The following is a 20,985-nucleotide window of genomic DNA, read 5'->3' as shown; positions in this document are numbered from 1 at the left end:
GTTTGCGCCCAGCTACCCCTTCGGGTTTGGTTTCTGCGCTATACCAAATAAACAAACAAACAAACAAACAAACATCCCTCACACAGCACACGGAGCACTCAGTTTAAGCCTGAAGAGTTTTCCTTTGAAGAGGAATGGCCACACATGCTCTTCTGTCCAGGAAGACGTCACACCCACGTGCACTATTAGAGATTCGTGCGGTCTCTGCAATGCGCACACACGTAGCGCCACCCTGATACTTGATTCTCGTAGCGCAAGTGCTGGGAAGGAAAGGAGTGAAATGTATGCTAATCAAGGAGTGGATGACCAATGACAAACAACCATAAATTACCACATTCAACATCACCAATCCTTCATTCGATATAAAATCACTTAGGCGGCACACATGCATTCACATCTGCATTTACAGAAGATTATAAAAACATGATAAATGAAACATTGACAACAACTGTAAAATAGCAAAAATCATCACAATGGTAAGATCCAAAGAATTATAGCATTGAAAAAGTAAACCTCGGGATGCAATTCAAGAGAGAGGACCATGGCCATTAAAATGAAAAAAGTTGGATATCCTTTTAGCCCAGTTTGGTATTCTGGAACTAAAATCACAAGCAAGTGTCCAGACCCGGTTTCCTCTTTAGCCGCGCTCTATGAGTATACTTGGCGACCAAACTGACCTGCGCTTGGTCATCGTTTTCTTTTTTACATTGGACAAGACCGTCAGTCGGGCTACGGCTATTCATACTCGCCAACATTGGTCTTTTGCACAGTCCCCTAAGGTTTGTGCTAAAAAGGCACAGTAATAACGATTGAATGTCCAGGGACGTCATTTCACCAGAATGCCTGGGGCAGCGGACGTGATATCACATGACCCTTGGCCTCTTTGACCCCACCCCGAAGTGACATCATGGGAAGTGATAGAATATGATTGTTCACCCCTTTAACGAGTTTAACAATTTTGTATAGAATTCCAGAAAGACAAATCATTTGTTTTTTTTTCCCCCCCATAAAAGTAGCAGAAAAAGAGCACTTATTGGATAAACAGAGAAAGAAAATCGAACATAAGTGTAATATAACATGAGTGTGCAAAGTGCAAAGGATGCTGTTAGATGGTCTACATAGCGTTGGAAACTCCAGCTATTTTTAGCATCCCAATAAAGTGTACTGCAAGGGAAAGTATTCAATCTTCTTCCCCCGCCCTGAAAGCAGACTTTGCCGGCCTTTTCATATCTTTTCCAATAGCCACGGGGACCGTTCCACAGTTCCAGGAGCTCACTGTATGATGATAAAGTTTTGATACATTTGCACCATGGACATGTAAGTCCCCCGCTTTGCCTCAAGATATCCTGAGAGGCATTTCTATATTAAACAAAGGTGGGGCTGCCCCATCCGGGCATCCACTATAATAATGGCTTAAGCTGAATCAGACAATCAGACGATCAATACCTTGAAGGTTTAGTTCCGACTGCAGCATTATTGTAGGTGTGCTCTTAGGTAAATTTAAAGACTGTTTTAAAAATCTGGTTTCATTTACGGAATGTAGTGCATTGTAGAAACCCTCACAGCCGCTGTTCTGGCTTGCAACGCATATCATTTAATAGCTGGACGTGTGTGGCTTTTTAGAAAAGAGTTCATAACTGTAGCATATATGTATTTAGCACTTGATTTGCTTTTTCTAAATGGGCGCTCCAATTTGCCAGAGGAAGTGACTCTAAGGCCCACATAATCATGAGTGGTTACCTGGTGAATCAGTGTGCCCTCCCAATCTATTCTAAGGTGGCAGGTTGTATCACTAGAGGGGAAATGACCATTGCCTTGCTTTTGCTTCTATTGATTTTCAGACTCCTGTTTAAACAGAAGTCATTAAAGGTGTTGATCTCTTTTCTAAGTGCGGATTGAGTCAGTGAGACTAAGATAGCCTTGTCTGCTTACAGGAGCATGGGACTCATGTAAGACCCAAGTGTTTATCATTCACTATATTGATGTAAAAACAAGAAAGCAACTGGGTGGGAGCACACCCCTGTCGGACACCTTTTTGTACCTCAAAAGGGTTGGTTGTCTCACCTCCCATTCCCTCCCATTCCCCATCTGACAGCTGCCTCATTATTACAATGTAAGGATCTGATTGACAGGAGGCGGGTCATAGACAGTCCATGGTTACGCAAATCTCTCAATGCTGTTTGGAGGCTCACAAAGATGAAGTACAACCTCATCCTCTTTAGGGTTATACACTTCTCAATGATCAAATTTAACCTAAATCACTGATCAATTGTGCTTATCTTTCACCTGAAATCCATCTGGAGGTGGTTAATAATCTTATTATCTTGTACGGATTCCTCTAGTTGTGCACACAGAAGCCTTGCATATGTCTTCCCCGCAATATCTTATGTAGATATCGGGGAGTAGTTACTTGGCTTATTTCGACCTCCCTTTCTATGAATCGGGATTTGGGGACTGACAAGTTTCAGCGGCTGCATTGAACAATTGATGGAAATTTGGTGCCCAATTGGCTAGCTCTTTTTATAAAAGTTCTGCGGTTAGTTTATCTGCACCTGGGGCCTTGTTTTGTTGTAATCTCTACTATAGGGAAGTTTAAAGGGGCAATACCCTGTTCTATAGGACCCGAAAGAAAATACATGTTCCTAAAAGGTGCTATAGGGCCCTTTACTGGTCTTGTGCATGCTTGCATAAAACACAGTATGTCAACACTCTATTGCAAAATGAACTATATAAGTCTATGACCCCAAGACATGAAAGGATACAAATTAAATTGGTTCCTTGTATTCTACTTCAGGCCGGACTCCAGGCTCTAAATACAGTGCCGGGGGCTGAGTACCAAATCCGTTCTGCTCAGGGTAGTCTTATTTACAAGACCAGAGTGTTGACCCTGGGCTCTCTGTCCTGATTACCTGTGTATCATACGGTGCTAAGGTTTCATGTAGTTATAAAACTGACTGATTTAATGATACGTATTTGTGTCACTCATGTTATTCGTATCTTTTCAACTACAAACAATGTCCTGACATGTGATCAATACGTGCACGCTTGCTACCCCCTTCATAAAGAGCGACCCTTGTAAATTGCATAGAATGAGCCAAAACTGTAAATATATTTTCCGGGCATTTTATTGTTGGTTTAGTCAAATTTGAGGTTCTCGATGATGTTCTTAATTAAAGTTATACTTTGAAGTACTGAAAACTATTTCTCACAGTCCTGTATTGGATACGCTTGTTTCTGAGACACCAATCACGAGCAACGTGCATGCTTTCTGATGTTTCACTTTAAGTCTGTTATGAGTTATTGATGATGAGTTGTTCATCTGTACCCAAGGAGCACCCAGGTCCAAGGCTTGCCAGTCATTACAAGAGAGGGCAGAGTGAGGCAAGACAAGCATCGATAGTCATTACAATGTATAACAGCTTATATTTACACAGCTACTGTTTCTGTGTCCACAGGGCCTGCAAGGAGAGACTGGCATGAAAGGAGTTCGAGGGGATAAGGTAGGGAGCGGTCTGGCAGGTTGAACACAAGACTGGTCAATACTCACCTGTCATGCATTTTTCAGCATCTAAGACATTATAAGGAAGTACAAAAAGGCTTGTCTTTATGCTCAAAATATTTTGCGGTGTCCATTGTGTTTTATATTTAAAGGGTGATCAGGTGCTGCCATAATTTTCCAAGTTGTCTATGATGTCGCTGTACAGGGGACTGCAAACAGTGGGTCTCCAGATATTTGGGACCAAGGCTCCTCTTATCCCTAACCATTAACTATGCTGGCAAAGGCTGAAGGGAGCTGTAGGCCATCACATCTGGAGCGGCACTGGTTCCAGACACTTGCTTTTGAGCATATGCTGCGTGAGCACAATAGAAAGTTAACAGTTGAGAAGTCAAGAATTAGCTAAAATGAAGTGGCCCAAAATGTCCTGTTGTCAGCGCTTTCTACAGGGCTTAATTGACGCTGTGAGTTTGCACCAATGTTCCAACTCTCCCATTGACATTGCATCAAGACCTGCTTTCTCTGACATGCTCATAGAGGGTGAGGATTGGGGAATTGTGTATGATGGGACTAAGTTATTAATATGTTTATGTGGACTGCATTGTGCTCATTCTACAGCTGTGGAATTGCATGGCAAGTATATTTATATTTCCCAATACTACTAGCTCACTCTGAACTGCTCGAGTACTTTACAGACCTATGAAACAAAGCAGTTGTGTATTAATGCCAATAAAGCAAATTAAGGAAAATGAAAAATTATACTCATAGCACCAATCATTTGTACCTCCACATTCACATAGTTACCGCAAGATTCTAATCAGTCTATAACAGGGGTCTACAACCTGTGGCTCTCCAGATGTTCTAAACGGAGGTATACAAATTGACCTAGTGACAATTGATTGCGGGAGAATTGATCTAATTTAAAAGGTCAATTAGGACATATATGTAGGGGGAAACCGCCCTGCAACCCACAACCCAATACAAAACCCCCTGCAATCCCCCACCCAATACCCTTACATTATTTATTATCCCAAACCCAGCCCACACATATATAAAAGAACAAAAAGAAAGGTAAAGGTCAGTTGTGAGAATTGTGAGAAGGTCAATTAGGACCACTATTATTAGGTCCATTAGGACTAAAGGTCAATTTGAAAAGGTCAATTTGGGTAATACAGTTCTATACTACTACTGCCATGAAACTTAACTATTGACTATGTTGGGTAAGTCTGATGGAAGTTGTTTCAGACCACTTGTCTAAAATGAGGGCTTTAAGTGTGCCATGGCTAGCTGGGGCTCAGGCCCTATGGGTCCCACTACCTGCTTGCATGCTGAGTGGGACCCTTTAGCAGATGCTCAAAATCCTCATGCTAAAAGTCAAAGGAAAGAGTCTGATTGACAATACTGCTCTTGCTTAGAGATGTCACCATCAAACCATGTTCAGAATCACATCAGTTTCAGTCCCATATCATTTGAGTTAGATTATTTCTTTTGTAATCCTCTGAAGATAAAATGTATGGGATGAAGTGCCCCCTTCTGTAACATTATACGGAAATTACACCAAACAAATGTACAAGGCCGAATGCTGAGTTCCTATATAAGGTCACCGATCTATAAGGTGATGGTCAACATCCTTTTAAGCATGGTAGGGGGGATTTCATTAATTATAATAGATGGCCGCTCACTTTATCCCCCGACCAGTTACATATATTCAATGTCAACAACGGTTCGGATTAAAAATAAAAATTAAAAACGACACTTCTAGGCAGTGTGTTAGGCATTGCAGAAACATAGTTTTGCCAGTGTAACAAAACACATAAGTAAATCATGCATCCCTTATTCATGCCTCTTCCATTGAGTGTGCCTTTTCGGTTTTCCACTATGTACTCCATTAGACGAACATTATCCTGCACTCTCATACACTCCTTCCCATCTCTGTCCTCAGCTATCGATCATTTCTGAGATGCAGACTCCTAAAAAAAAAAAATGCACCTTGACCTACAATCCTGGCACACATCCTGGACTTCCACCTTTCTCCTAGCCTACAACATTCCCCTTGTTGCTCTCTCCGTTTCACTAGACTCACCAAAATACACCTATTTCATAAAGCTAAATTCCTCCTGTTGCAATTACTTCCACAAGCTGCCATCTACCCTCCAAGCTTTGCTTACAAACCAACATCTGTTTCCACCTCCCTCTCTGCTATTGACTTTGCTCACCACTCCTTTTACTCACTACTTTTACTCTTGAATCTCCAACATTGATGACCCTCTCACTTGCCCATTACCTCGAAGTAGCAATCCTTAGACCTCTTCTCTACACCCTCTGCATGTCTGTACTAGGAAGATGTATCTCATTCTTTGGTTCCCACAATCACCTCTATGCTGACAATGCTCAAACCTTGTTCTCCTTTTCTGTACTATCCATCACTGGATGACTGCCTGCTGCCTCACGCCAAACTCTTCAGAAGTGGAAGTCATCTTATTCGAAATCCTCCCACATCTCCTCCCCTCCTGACATTCTTGCTCCATTGTACAAGGCTTGCAACACTGGCACCCTCGTTGATAGCATCCTCTGACACAAGTCATTCATCACTACCACCTCCTTGGCTGCCTGTTTTAACATTCTCAACATTTAGAGATTCTCACCAATGTCTTACTCACCACTCTACAACATCTCTAATCTTCTCCCTGGTTCCCAGCAAGCTTAATGACTCTTCATGCATGGGTGGTAACCCATAAATGCAGCGGTAACGCTATTACCGCCACATTTAAGAGTCTGCCAAATCATGGGTTTAGCAATATTTACCCCCAGCTCTGAGCTGGGAAATTGCTGATTTTTGGCGCTATTGCAGCACGGTAATACTGCCAACGATAATCACGCCAAGAATTTCCCATTAGGTCCAACGGGGAATTCCCGAATTGGCCCAATGGGGAAGGACCGTTCCACCAAGCCCGTGATCTGACACAAACCATGATTCTTGGAACTGTGCAAAATCAGTGCACAGAGTATTTTTACAGTGCAAAGTCAGTTCAGTCATTCTGTACTGGAAACATGACTTTGAACTGACTTTGCACACCCTGTTGAATCAGGGGTTGTGTCGGCAGTGCAAAGTCACTTTTCAGCAGTCCAAAGTCATTTTTAACTGTGCATACAATTCCAAGAATTGGGCCCATAGTTGTTTTAGAAGGTGGCTGGATGAGTGGAAGAATATTGTTACAAGGATGAGTAGGTGAATATGTTTGGATAGGTCTGCATATGTATGGGTAAATATCCTTTGAGGGGGTGCAGGATGGATACGTGGTTTATTGTGGCTTGATGGGTTGTTGATTGGTCAATGAACATGGATGGGTGTATGAATTAGTGGGTGAATATGGCTGTATTAGCGGGTGGATGGATGAGTGGATGAATATAGTTACAAGGATGAGTCGGTAAGTATGGTTGAGTGGGTGGGTGTATGAGTACATTAATTTAGTTAGATGGATGAGTGGGAACATATGGCTGCATGGATGGCTAGATGACTGGGTGAATATGTTTGGCTGGGTGAAAGGATTAGTGGGGGAAATTGGTTGGGTGGATGTCTGAATGAGTGGCCCAGTCTCATCTAATCACTTAAAAGGTAAAGCAGACTTGTAAGGCATGACATCTTTGTTTTTCTGATTAGGTTTTCCAAAAGGAAAGCGACATCACTAAAACGACTACTTGAATGAACACTGTGAACACGTGTTCTTTTGAATGAATAACAATATCAATATCAAGTAACTTTTTTATTTCATTTATTTAATTTGTACTTCCTTAACTCAACAGGTACTACGCTACCGCCCCTTCACGTTTTATCGCCATGGACTTCTAAGGCTACCCTGCTGCTGTTATGTTAGATTCTAGACATTAGCACAGTTGCTCATGCTTTTCTTTTGCTGCTGCTTTTGTTTACATGTAAAGACGATATTTTACTGCCCTCAACCTACTGCACCCAGCAGGGACCAGATAGGCCGTGGGCCCAGTAGACACTTGAGCACCCGGGGTGTACCTACTTGTACATCCAACTGCCCCCCTTGCCCACTACCCCTAATTCACGTCACGATGCACATGCAGTATACCCTACGCCGTGCCATAGACCACGCTCTGTTCCTACTACTCAAGTGACTTTCCCCGGCCTGGTTATTTACCCTACAATTCAGTACTCCTCCCATCCAGTTTACTCAGCTTACCCTAAATGAGATACCCAATCTCGTGACACTGCTCCCAGGCACATACTCAGGTCACAACATGTCTCTAAACCAGAGAGGACACTACTACAGTCCAACCATGCCCATTGCCTTGCAGCATTGCACTAGCTCTGCATTGACTTCCATAACACCCACTAACAACCCATACCTTAACTCTCCAGCCCTCTGGTTAGAACATTTTTCTACCACACCCACCCCCAACCAACCATGTACCGTACATGCAAGGAACCTTAGACTTGGCTTCAGACTCCCTTGCGTCGCCTGTCACCATCCCATCAACATCATTACCATGAATTCCATATTGCATCCATCTACTGCCCACCCCCAAACCTCTGTCTCCTGGCATTAAGAACACCAAATCCAACATTAGTACCTCTTACACTCCTAAAGAAACTCTAGTTAAGGGTGCTGTGATGAACGCCAGTTCCCTTCCTGCCCATGCGCTGGATATTGCTGACCTGATCACTACGCTTCACCTAGATTTCCTTGCATCACAGAGACTTGGTTACATTCAGCCTCTGGACCTTTACTCTCCTTGGTCATCCCCTCAGGATATGCCATTATCAGAGGCGACCACAACACCAATCAAACTAAAGGAGGTGGTATCGCCTTTATTCACAAAAATGCCATTATCATTGAAACTAGCTATCTCTCCTAACCAAACCATCACGTTATACCTCATCTGCAGGCCTCCAGGACGGGTCACTGGGTTTGCTGAAGACATTACCTCCATTTTAGCAGATAAAACTAAGATTAAATCTCAAATCATTCTACTTGGTGACTTCCGAGATCCCAATGACCTCAAAACTCTGGACATCACTAGCACCGTCTCTGACCTAGGCTTCATCCACTGCATCAGAGAACCTACCCACAACAAGGGTAGAACTCTTGATTGGTTAGTTGATCTAAACTGCAACAATAGAGTATAACCAACTGTGTGCATGGAGCGACCACCATTTGATTACCTTCAACATCATAGCCTATGACCTTTGTGTCAGACAGGACATTGCGCCTGCAATCAACGCAAGAAATAATAGGGACATAACTTGTGAAAAACTGCTCCCCTTCCTCCTACCAGCTCTTAACAAACTGTCATCATCATGCACAGACCCCACTGTCCTAGTGGATATGTTCAATTAGACTATGTTGAAAGCATTTGACGCTATTGCACTGTTATGCACACCTGGTTTCCACAGGGGCGTCGATCGGACCCGGACAGCTGCGGTCTCCACCAACGTGATGAGTAGTGAAGAGATGACAGTCTGGACTGGCCCGCCTAATCTCGTCTGCTGGACTCATAGAAGTATTCTCCTGCAAGTGGAGAAAGGGATTTAGCCACCTGTGGACTTTAGTGATGGCCCCCAAACAGTTCTCGTTCTCCCCACTAATCACCTCCGATATTCCCTTTTGGTAACCTAACCTTATGTTTTTAAATGATGAGCTCTACATCCTGCATAGCATGCAGGGGCGCGTAGATACCAGTTACTTCACTGGGTTGAAGGTACTGGAGGAGTTCTGGAGGAATATTGACTCCAGTGTCGCTAAAGTTCAAAGAGTTCAATATGTCCTATGTTCACTCTTGTTCCATTCCCTCGTTAGGTTGCAGCTGGGTCCAAAAGAATTTTGCCTGGAGGCAGCTGATGGCGTTCAGGTAAGAGTCTGTATTACCAAACACTGTCTGGTAAAAGTTGCATGAGTTTAACTTGCTGTTTTCTCTCTCTTTATAGGTGCGGCGTAGGAAGATGCGGCGAATTAAAGAATAATACCACCGGTGGTAAAGCAGGTAAGCCTATGGTGGCAAAGAGATTGTCCATGTTGGTTTTCTCGGCTCACCTTGTTATTCCTTTTGTTTTCCCCCCAGGTGCTGGGTTTCGACGAAGAAAAGGATGGAGACAGCGCCGAGTCAAAAGATGCAGTGGACTGGTGAGTATAACGCGGCGCTGCTGCTGGCGAAGCGACACGTGCTGAAATAATGTCCTTTCCAGGCTCGGAGATGTGCTGGGTCCGGAATCAGGTAAGGAATCAAATAATGTCTGTGATCTAACCTCTTCTCCTTTCTTTGCCTTTTGTCTAGGAGCTCCGGATTCGAGGCGGGCGTGGCAGAAGACTGGATGCTGACTTGCAGACACGGTGAGCATCACGCTGCTGGATGCAGAATAACGCAAAGCATGGGCTGCTGTTCGGGCGTGGTTTAAATAGCCTGCAAAGTAGTCCCAGGTAAGAAGTTCCCCAAAACCACACCCGAGTGAAAAATAGTCCCTGTAATAAAATAGTCCCATCCAGGCCTCACATTGGCTTGGATTCATTTGCAGCATGGTCTGCATAAGGTAAGTAAAGTCTATGAGCCTGGTGCCTATGGCGCCAGGACTGAATCCAAACAGCCCCCAGCCAGGGCTGTTGGGGTTTTAATGAGTAGCTGGATGCCTGCTCCCGGGGCTGATGGACTCGATCCGGATGCCCGGGGGTAGGCATCATGACATGCACCTATTAAATCCAGGAATCCCAAACCACGTGCATACCTCAACTCCTGGTTTACACAACACTTGAGAGTGCTACACAAAGAAAAACGTAATTCAGAAGCCCGTTGGAAAAGCCATCCCACTGACTCCAACATAGCCAGCCTCTTCATAGCATCCCTGAACTACAAAGATGTCATTTCCCAAGCAAAAAAAGACACATACAATCAGCACATCTTAGAAGTGGAATCTAATACTAAGGAGCTTTGCAAGATATTAAAAGAACTTGAATCTCCCTTCGCACTGCTGGACACCTGTAGCAAAGACATCACCTGGTGTGCTAATATTAAAAATGTGCTCCATGGCAAAATAGCCACACTCCAAGTCACTCAATGACAACAAAAATCAGCCTCCAGATTGACCCCCAGTTCAATTCTCCTCCTGGCATAACACCCATAATTCACAACCATAAACCCTTTAGCTTCACGTCACTAACTACCACTGAGGTTGAAATCATCATCAGTATACTCAAACCCTCCAATTGCCACAGTGACTCATGCCCGGCCCCTATTATCAAGGAGGCCACACACAAACTAGCTCCCTTCATCACTGCATTTATAAACTCATTGTTCAACACAGGCATTGTCCCAGACAACCTCAAGGATGCATGGGTTATCCCCCTTTCTTAAAAAAACCACACTGGATGCCAGCATACCTACTAATTACAGGCCTATCACCACTGTGCCTTTTCTGCTTAAAATTCTACACCGTGCAGCCTACCTGCAGATCCAAGACTACTTGGAATCCAACAAACTCCTGGGCCTCAGAGAATCAGGATTCCGGCCTAGACACAGAACCAAAACGGCCCACATTGACATAAAAACCCACATTAATGATCTGAAGATAATGGGAAGCTGGCCTTGCTACTACTACTTAACTTATCAGCAGCATTTGATCTGGTAAACCACCAAATCCTATGGCAACATCTCAAATTGACCGCCTATTTTTCAGACAATGCCACCACATGGATCAGATCCTTTTTGGAATATAGATCCATGAGGGTCTTCTCCCCCTCCGCCTCTGCTGAACCCTCACCAGTCCTATGCGGGGTACCCCAAGGATCGTGTGTTTCGCCGACACTCTACAACGTGCTCACGAAAGCTCTTTTCGATATTCTGGACTATCTGGGTGTGTCCTATACGAACTACGCTGATGACACCTAGATACTCATTCCCATCACTGGGGACTATACGGCTGACACGAAAGCAGTAAATGCTATCTACCAGGTCATTCAGGCTTGGATGGGCCAACATGAGCTCTGTCTTAATGATGAAAAGTCAGAGCTCCTCATCCTGGGCCCTCATCACAGACTTAGCAGACTAGACTCCTCCTTTAAATAATTCATCATCGATGGCAATTTTATCAAAGTATCCAATGATACTAAAACCTTAGGCATCTACCTTGATTCTACCCTATCGCTCTCCAGACAAACAAATGCTATAATCTCAGCACCCTCCTACACGTGCAAACTTATCACAGCCTGCAACCCTTTCCTCACCACGGCCAATTGCACCCTCTTGGCCAGAACCCTCATTATGTTGAAAATTGACTATTGCAATTCCCTTTATCTAGGATCCAGTCAACGTAACCTTAGCAAGCTTCAGTCACCCAGAACAACACCATCAGAGCGGTGTTAAATATCCCTAGGAATCAGCACATCTCCGACACCAGACGGACACTGGCTCTCAGTAACCCAAAGAGTGCCCCTCAAAACGCTTGCACTGACGCATAAATGTCTGGCCAACCAGGCGCATAGCTACCTGGCTAGCTGATTTACCCACCATACCTCTGGACATCACTAGCACCCTCTCTGACCTATGCTTCATCCACTGCATCAGAGAACCTACAAAGAGTTGCCCAAGCCAACAGTCTCTCCATACCAAGATTCAAACTACAGAAATCCGGCAGGGCAGGCTTCCCAGTTCTCGACTCAAAACTCTGGAACTCTCTGCCCAACCCTCTTAGAGTGTAACCCTCATCCCACACCTTTAAGAGCAAGGCCAAAGCATGGCTGTCCACCCAAGACCCTCCTAATTCCTACAGGCCTTAACCAATCGGCTAGCCCCCGCACCATTACCACTGCTATTAGTGTCGAATTAGCTCCATGATTGTAATTACACTGTAAATTATGTGTAAGCAATATGCACCTGTATATACGTTTTGCTATGTTTGTATGCTCTCACAGCGCCTCATGTATACTTTTGTAACTTATGTTGTTGTAACTATGCTTACCTTGTCACTGTAACCTAAAATACGCACCCAGATGCCTTTGGGCCAGGTGCGCTATACAAATAAACAAAATACAAATTCAAATACAAATAAAGTAAACTTTGATATTGTTTAAAGATCAGGCTGAAAGGTCGATCGTCGCAGCAGTAACTGTTTATATACAGGGGCTGGTAGCAGTGATTAGTTAGATATAGGGGCTGGCATCAGTTATTGGTTAGATATAGGGCCTGGCAGCAGTGATTAGTTATATATAGGGGCTGTAAGAAGTGCTTGGTTAGATATAGGGGATGGCAGCAGAGATTGGTTAGATATAGGGTCTGGCAGCAGTGATTGGTTAGATATAGGGGCTGGCAGCAGTGTTTGGTTATATATAAGGGCTGGCAGCAGTGATTGGTTAGTTATAACGCAAGTCAGCTTCAGGCAATGACAGCTGCATCATCTCCCGCCGTTCTTCCTCATTTTACAAAGCACAGGCAGGAAACAGCATTTTTCTGGGCCCACCCTTCACATTGATTGAACAATAAATGTGCATCTGGACCTAATATTATATCCTGTAGCAATCCTGGACATCTGTAGCACAGCGCTTTCTTTCCACTGATCACCAGTCTTGTTAATTGAGGAAATAAATAGGGCTGTGCTGTTTCACTGAAAAGGAGTTGCTCTCTCTCGGATTGTATTTGATAAGTGTAGCAGCAGAGAGTTTTAGGTTTTCCCCACATGACTGGATGTCTCGGGAGGATAGCTCAGGGGCAACATGCTCACCTTGGAAGCAAGACGAAACAGAGCAACACAGGTTCGATCCCCGGGACCACTCTTAGAAAGCTCTGAATATGAAGCACGTTTGAAATAACCTATCATATCATATCATGTATGCCCAGCAGGTGGTGTGCCACTCCTTTTGAAGATGGATTGTGTTTGTGAAGCATGTTACCACCGTGCCCTCTACCCTTCTGCATGCGGCTTCTGGCATTGAGGGAAAACACTGATCACAGATATTTTAATGGAAATTCAAATGCATATTTTACAAACAAAGACATCATATTTTGAATGAGTGCACTTAAAGAGAATAAAATAATTTAACATAAAGCTTGCCTTAAACTGATATTTTGGAAGGAGACTTCTTGGGAAGAACACTGAATTAAAACACTGCAAGATGGCTGCCTTGGTGTAAACTTCAAGTGGAGAGGAGTAGAAATAGGAATCTTTCAATATCAGTGATAAGACTGTTGTTGCCAGGATCAATATTTTGGATGACATATGTGCTCTCACGCTGGTTTCATGAATCAGGAACTTGTAATCTCAAAACCTGGTTTGTAGATGATGATCTGAGCTGTCCCTGTTTTTCTATGCCCGTTTTGTCACCTGGATTTCTCCAGATACCACAAGTCTCCTCATAGTCTAATGTTCATGAAACTCATTTAGGGAGAGCTCAACTGTTACTCATATTGTCCCTTTCGAAAAGGACTCCTGTGTATTATCAATCCCTACAATGAGGTGGGGATCCAGATTACCAGCCACACGGACCAAAGCTAATGAACATTCGTAGAGGGCTCTACCAACAAAACATCATATTGAAATGGCTAAGATATGGTGTTAAGAACATCAAGGTTTTAAACCAAATATATGTCATAACTGATGTCATAGTTATTATTCTTCATAGCAAATTCTACTCTAGCACTGGATTGGTTATAGGTGAACCTTTTTACTATTGGTTCTTTCACAACAAATAACTCCTCCAATGTTTATCCTTCTTCAAATCAAACATTTCAATCAAACAAGCTAATGGTTGGCATTCTAATACATTAGTCGATAAGAAGAACGCAATTTGATTGGTCGGTGGTTTGCTCATTGGACCTCGAGCACTTTTATGCATTTCCAAGGTACGTGGTGGAGAAGGAGAGGTGGGTGCCCTGCTATGATCCAGTTTAAGTAAGTTACTCCCTTCTCGCTCCGAGGCCTGAGGCTTTATCTGCCAGTCTGTTTGTGGACTTGGCATGTTGTCTCAGTGTATGGACGGTAATGCCCCCGACGCGAGGGTTCTATTGCTATTAGTACCCTTGAGCTGCAAAAATTGCGTGACCGGGGCACTAAAAGCTTTTTTTTTTGTCCCGAACTGCTGTGGCGTTTCAGCGCTGCAGCGTTTCGGGAGAAAAAGAAAAAAGAAAATGGCCGCCGTCATGGAAAGGGAAAACGGAGTCCGTTTTCCCTTTCCATGGCGGCCATCGGCAGCAGACGCGCGCACTGGGAACACAAGTGTTCCCAGCGCGTCCGCTCCCGAAAAAAGGATTAAAAAGAAGGTAAGTGGAGTTGGGAGGGTGGGAGTGGGAAACAAAAATCGTACCTGCGTCCCCGGTGGGGGACGAGCGAAGCCTCCAGCCGTGTGGAGGCGCGGAGCGGGGATGTTCTGCCAAAGATTGTAGAACATTATTCTACTATCTTCATGTTGTGATTAATATGTTTTGTTGGTAGAGTCCTCTAAGTATGTTCCATGTGTCTGGTGATGTGGGTCCCCACCTCATTGTAGGGAGTCATAATACAAAGGAGTCCTTCTTGAAAGGGACAATATAAGTTAAAGGTGACCTTGCAAATGAGCATCATGAACATTAGACTATGAGTAGCTGGAGAAAATCAGGTGGCAAAACAGGAAGCATACACTGCTAGCACGGTTAAGCGGTCTAGTTGATGTCTATAGAGAACATATTAATACATACTATGTATTCAATAAAGAATAAAATTAAAGCGACATGGGAAATAAAAGTACAAGAATCAGAATTAGCAGTTTTGTGTTTTTCACCCGCCACTCCTTCTGGTCTGGAATATGCTGTAACATGTATTCCTGTGTGTTTATTTGTGAACACTGCTGCAGGATCTGCATACTGGACAGTAAAGGTAACCCCTGATTCTGCAGCATTCCCAACAATATTGTGCACAACTCCATTGCCCCTCGGGAATACATTTTTCAGATCCTTGGGTAGGCAAAGCTTTGCTCGGGATTCGCTGGGAAACGGAGAAGAAGGCATTTGTCTTCGTTTCCTTGTTTTCCTGTTGGCAATATGCCAGAAAGACAGGGAACAATACCTTGAGGATGGCTGAATGAGTGCTGGGTATCCTTGCTGCAAATCCGCAACAACTGTGCTGCAAGGAGCATCCCATGGGAATAGACGCTGGGACAATGAATGGAAATGGGCAATTTCCACAACGTTGGGCTCAGAACTGGAAGATCCAATTGTATCCTCCAATTTAGAAATTTACTTTCATTTGTTTTTTGTCGATTGGGGAGGAACAAAAATACACAGTTCATATTTTAACATTGTTGCGAGTTGTGTACATTAAACTTTGATTATTTCAGGGTTAACATGTGGTGGCAGATATCAAAATGCATTAGCCCCTGCCCTGTAAAAGGTGTGTTTTTCTACGTGAAACCTGGAATTACAATGCAACATAATTGGAGTTTTTGAGATAGAAAATTGTACTATGGCAGCCCTATTTATATGCCCATTATTGATACTCTGTATCCGCACATTACTCCCATCAGGAACAGCGATTATGGCCCCCTCCCGCTGTGCTTTAACAGAACACGATACATGTCCTTTATTCCTCAGATGGAGTGTCTGGGAGGCAATGTGATGGAACTGTTGGCTTGTTTACCCCCTGCCTATGAAGACAGACCATTAACACAGCGTTCCCTGTGTGTGGATCCAATTAGGGTGTTACGTATTTCTTTTCCAGAAACTTTATTTGCTCAGGCAACCACAATTTATTTATTTCAATGTATATAACCGCTCACACAGCCCAGGGGCATCGAGGCACTGTTACATGAATATGTCTCAGTTGCATCACGGCTGTGCACGCTTGGCATTGAGTGCATATGTAAATACATGTTAATTGCATCAAGGTTAATACCATGATACCACTGTGCAGAGTTTGTGAGTAGAGGTAAAAACAATTTAAAAAACATAATTTGACCACAATGTAACAGTTAACTCACAGTTAACTCACAGCTGAGAAGGATTTCCATGCATAGCATTTTATTTGCTTACATCATCTATCTTCTATTCAGTTATCAAGCACAAATTGCCTTTTATGAGTTCAAACATAACTCATTGTCCTCATACCTGGCAGATACATCCTAATTGTGGTCTGATAATGTACATGTGAGCTATTTTTGCAGATTACAATTTTATCCAAACCTGCTAAGATTCCGTATGATGGTGACAGTGTGTACATATGAGACACCTAAAACAAGCGAGCGCGCGCAATGTGACAGATCATGGAAAGGGATGAGTGAAAAAGATGTTAACAGTGGCAAGGCTGATTTAGTGCTAATTATCTCATGATGAGCTACTGTTCAGTTCATAAAAGAAATTGTATTGAATATTATGGCCTGCAGCTGTGGCCAATAAGGCTCTTACCACTCCATGTGTTAATGGACCGTCAGACACAACAGATTAAAATGAGATCATCACTGAATTGAAATCCCTTGCCTGGAACCCATCAAACAAACAGCATCTTTAAACCCCTTTGCATCCTCCATCAAACTTATTTCTCCTCAGGAGCTAACTACTTATCAACACTGGCCAAACACAAGAACGCAAATGGCAAACTTAGAACATGGTTTCAAGAAAGCTGCACCAACCTTGATTTATGAAATAAAAAATAGGGAAATAGTCACTAGTATCCTACCTTTTGTCCACTCCTACCTAACTATTCTTATTATTATATAATCTTAATTTCAACCTCGCTTCTTCCATCGCTACACCCTCTCTCTCCTACACAATCTATATCTGAACACAAGTTTAAACCTGGCTCACTGGTTCCCTAACTAGCTGACATCAAATTATTTCTCCAAATCCTTTCATCACCCCTGGTCGCCTCCATTTAACAGGGCTTCTATTAATTCAACTTGGTACTCGGGTCCCCCTTCAAATACCACATTCTCATTCACACAATTAATCCATCCATTCACTGACGCTAACGCTGGATCACTCCTGATTTTCCCACCTCCCACCTCAAAACAGACAGGGGGCTGCATTTGTAGCAATGACATGGATCATGTTCCCCCCACTCCAATTCTGTTGTAACAAGTCCCTCTCTGCCCCTATGACCACTCTGCATGCAGCTGTGCCCATCTTCTTCTCTTACCTAATCCTCTTTCTCTGTCCAATCCCAAATCCTGCACCACATGATCTTAACATGGTCTTCAAGATGATAGCCATACACTGACAGTGTAAAATGATCTGTAACCACCCCAGTCTATATTCCATAACCATCACACCTCATAACATGCATTGACCCATGTATTCAAGCATCTTACTGCTGAACAGCACTACAAACACCATCCATTTCCGTTCTAACTTTTCTGAATTTTCCTACACTATCAAAAACCACTCCCATCTTCTCACACTCCACATCTTCATAAAACCCAGCAAAATATGACATAGTGAAAATGTACAAAGTTGTCCTTATGTGACACATGAAAAACACATTATACAAAGAACAGACATGAAGAGAAGGCAACTAAGCCTAGGCAAATGCATGTGTCAGTGCCCAGAATCGCCCTAATTTTCACGGTGTTCAGATGATTCAGTTTGGCCAAACTTTGAAGTGATACAGATGACAGATTTGGGTTAGGCTCATGACAATGCATGCTGATATCAGGTTTTTTCGTGCCAGCACACGTTCAATTAGACCAAAGTGTAAAGTTGAGATGGAATAGGTACACATTTTAGAACCTTTCCTGCCAGGGATGCTCAAAGAATTCAAAGTGTTTAATGACAATATTTTGCACACGGCTTTTTCTTTAATTATAACAAGCAAAAATAACTTGCAGTTTGCAGCTGACAAAAAAACTATTCAATGCAATAATAATTTGGGAACATTCACATCAAATAATGCAGAGGATACAATTATTTATTTGCATTACTTTGAGAAATGCATGCACCACCAATTCACAAAGTTGGCCTGCACATTTCCATGGGTCTGTGCTGCAGCACACATGATGTACCTGCAGGCCAACCTCCTTTCGTATTTAGGTGTTGATTGCATGTATGCTGTTCCCTTCCACGTGGATGCTGGGAGTGCATTTTGGAAAGCCTTCCAGTGACCACCCAGCACCCCTGAGATTTAACCTGCATGCTGCAGCACAATTCATTAGAGGATCCCACAAAAATGAGCTCAACCCTCATCAACCTGCACTGTCTAGCTCTGTTTTATCTTCAAATCCTACTGCATCATCTACAAGGCTGTCACCCGGAAGACCCCAAGCTACCTCACTGAGTAACCCAGTATCTCTGGAGGCCTACTATCCACCAGAAGGAAGGACAGGTGTGGGAAGGAATGAATCAGAAGATAAACCTTTTCTGTCTAGCCCCAAGACTCTAGAACCTCCTCCCCGTCAACATCAAAATTGGTCCCAAGCTTCTACAGTTCAGGAAGGAGCTAACGACACTCCTCTTCAAGGAATGGCTCCTCCCTAACATCTAGGTCCTTGCGCCCTCCACTCCCCATCCTACCAGAGAATGCTGATCTGACCCTGAGGGTTACCTCTCCTGCTTTCTTGTAGATCCCTTGCTGTCAAAATGTCCACCTAGCCTTGTTTCTCTGCTGCCCTCTCCATGTTCTACCCCCTATGATTGCAATGGACTCAGGGTGCGTGCACAGAGGAAAGTCTGACATGCTCCCATATGGAAGCACAGCTACCCTTTCAACCACAGGGTTAGGGAGGACAGACATGCCACTGGCTGTGGTTGGGAGTGACTCTAGCACTGCTTTGATCAATGTCAAGGTGATGAATGGCAAGCATTTCCAGCATTTGTTTACATGCCATTACCAACCCTGCAGCCACAGCCATGAGTCAAACCAGTTGCTTGTTTGTTTTGAGGCCACATCACTGCTCTTTCAGCTGTCAGAGCTGTTTATGTGAATGGCAAACATATAAAATATTAGCATTTAAAATAATAATGAAAGCCTCTCATGAACACTTTTGGACTGTATCATATGTTAAGTAGATACTTTTCTCCACTTTTTTGCTGATCTCTGGACTAATACAGAGGTCAGCAACCTTCTGATTTTTTTGCACTACGACTCCCTTCAGCACTAGACGGTATAGTCAGTAGTGAGAGGTCATGGGAATCGCAGTTCAAACATATAGAGAATCAAAGGTTGAAGACCCTTTGGACTAATAAGAAGGCAAATAAAGTCCAGGTGCAAGTATGAGAGTGTTGAACTTTCCTGTGATCCATTACTATGAAAAACGGTGATGCAAAGCGAAGAAAATGCAATTTCTGTAGCTTCATTTTTGCAGTTGATTACTATTGATAAAGCAAATGGACTAGTAAAGGTTCATCAGAATTGGGAACTGAGTTCAGTTGTTGTTTGTTGGCCTTGTAGACACTCCTCACACTTACAGTACACCCCCGCCTCTCACTTCAACCCTCCCTGTGCCCCTGCACTTGTCTGATCTGAATGTCACTAGGCCTAGTAAGATCGCTGTTTTTTGTCCTCCCTCTCTTTCCCACCTTGTCTTGTCGCTCCTTGAAACACTTGTGTATAGGTGCCTTATAAAGGCCATACCATACCATATACCACGACTTTCTCATAAACAATACAGCTGAGCTCTGTTTCTTTTTCATCTGCTAGGCTGTTTTCCAAGAACACAATCGTGTCTTTGTAAGCAGTGTGGTGTGTGTTTGCACGCGCACGCCCTTTCTTGATGCTGTGTGTTTGCGTGCGTGCACGATCGCTTTCTTGGTGTCTTTTGCTACTGCTGTATAAAGTGACCAATCGGGGAAACACGCCCTGTTGCATCCTTCTGCCAATGCAGGCGTCTCGAGACCTCTGGCGCAGTTATACCGGATCCGTGTGGGTGTATTGTTCCTGCTCGGAATGCCTAATGCCCTTCACATAAAGCCGCCTGTGCGCAGGAGTAGGATGTGGACTGACTCACACCAATGTCTGAGGCCCATGGGAAATATCCCAGTGTTTCAATGTGAAAGGCGTGACTCCGCCTCGTCCGCATTCAGGATGGGGCCATGCATTCTTTTAAAACATCCGCCCTTTAGAAAGAGCACAGTTTTATGAGGGTCTAGACCTCGCTTTTACTAGACAGCATGCGGGTGAATTGTGGCTTCCCTTGTATTTTGGAGAATTCGCGGGTCCTTGGAGCCATGCCTTTTGGAAAAAGGTTCGTCCAACCACCTTCCAAATACATCAGACCTGATCCAAAGTGTGTTTTTTTTTAATGGGTTTTGAAAAACGCTTTGTGCGTCAGGATCATTGTCTTTATTCATAGTGCTGAAAGGAAAGACAAGTCCCATTCATTTGCGGATCTAGCAATCAGGGAGAGTAGACTGGTCCTACAAACACCTTCCTATTAAGAAGCAGAGGCTGTCAGCAATGGCCAAAGGCAGTTACCGTCTTTAACCTCCCACAGAGCTTGTTGATCATTGCAGCATCAGTGAGTTCAGGGCTGAGGCAAACACCTGCCATAGTCAAGGTCATAAACTTCACCGGGGACAAT

At 43.6% G+C, this 20,985-nt stretch overlaps 1 protein-coding gene across 1 annotated transcript in view; it reads left to right on the top strand.

Annotated features, from left to right (window-relative positions):
• COL22A1 (collagen type XXII alpha 1 chain) overlaps positions 1-20,985 on the top strand; it is a 1,250,061-nt gene that overhangs the window by 810,987 nt on the left and 418,089 nt on the right. Inside the window, exon 17 of the mRNA XM_069621676.1 lies at positions 3,456-3,500. Within this exon, the coding sequence (XP_069477777.1) occupies positions 3,456-3,500 (45 nt within the window). The remainder of the gene's footprint in view (positions 1-3,455; positions 3,501-20,985) is intronic.

The sequence above is a fragment of the Ambystoma mexicanum genome, chromosome 5q (assembly GCF_040938575.1).
Source record: "Ambystoma mexicanum isolate Mex_15411 chromosome 5q, UKY_AmexF1_1, whole genome shotgun sequence".
In the NCBI taxonomy this organism is placed as follows: Eukaryota; Metazoa; Chordata; class Amphibia; order Caudata; family Ambystomatidae; genus Ambystoma; species Ambystoma mexicanum.
The sequence above is the reverse complement of the archived record's forward strand: the minus strand, read 5'-3'. Positions and strand labels throughout refer to the sequence as shown.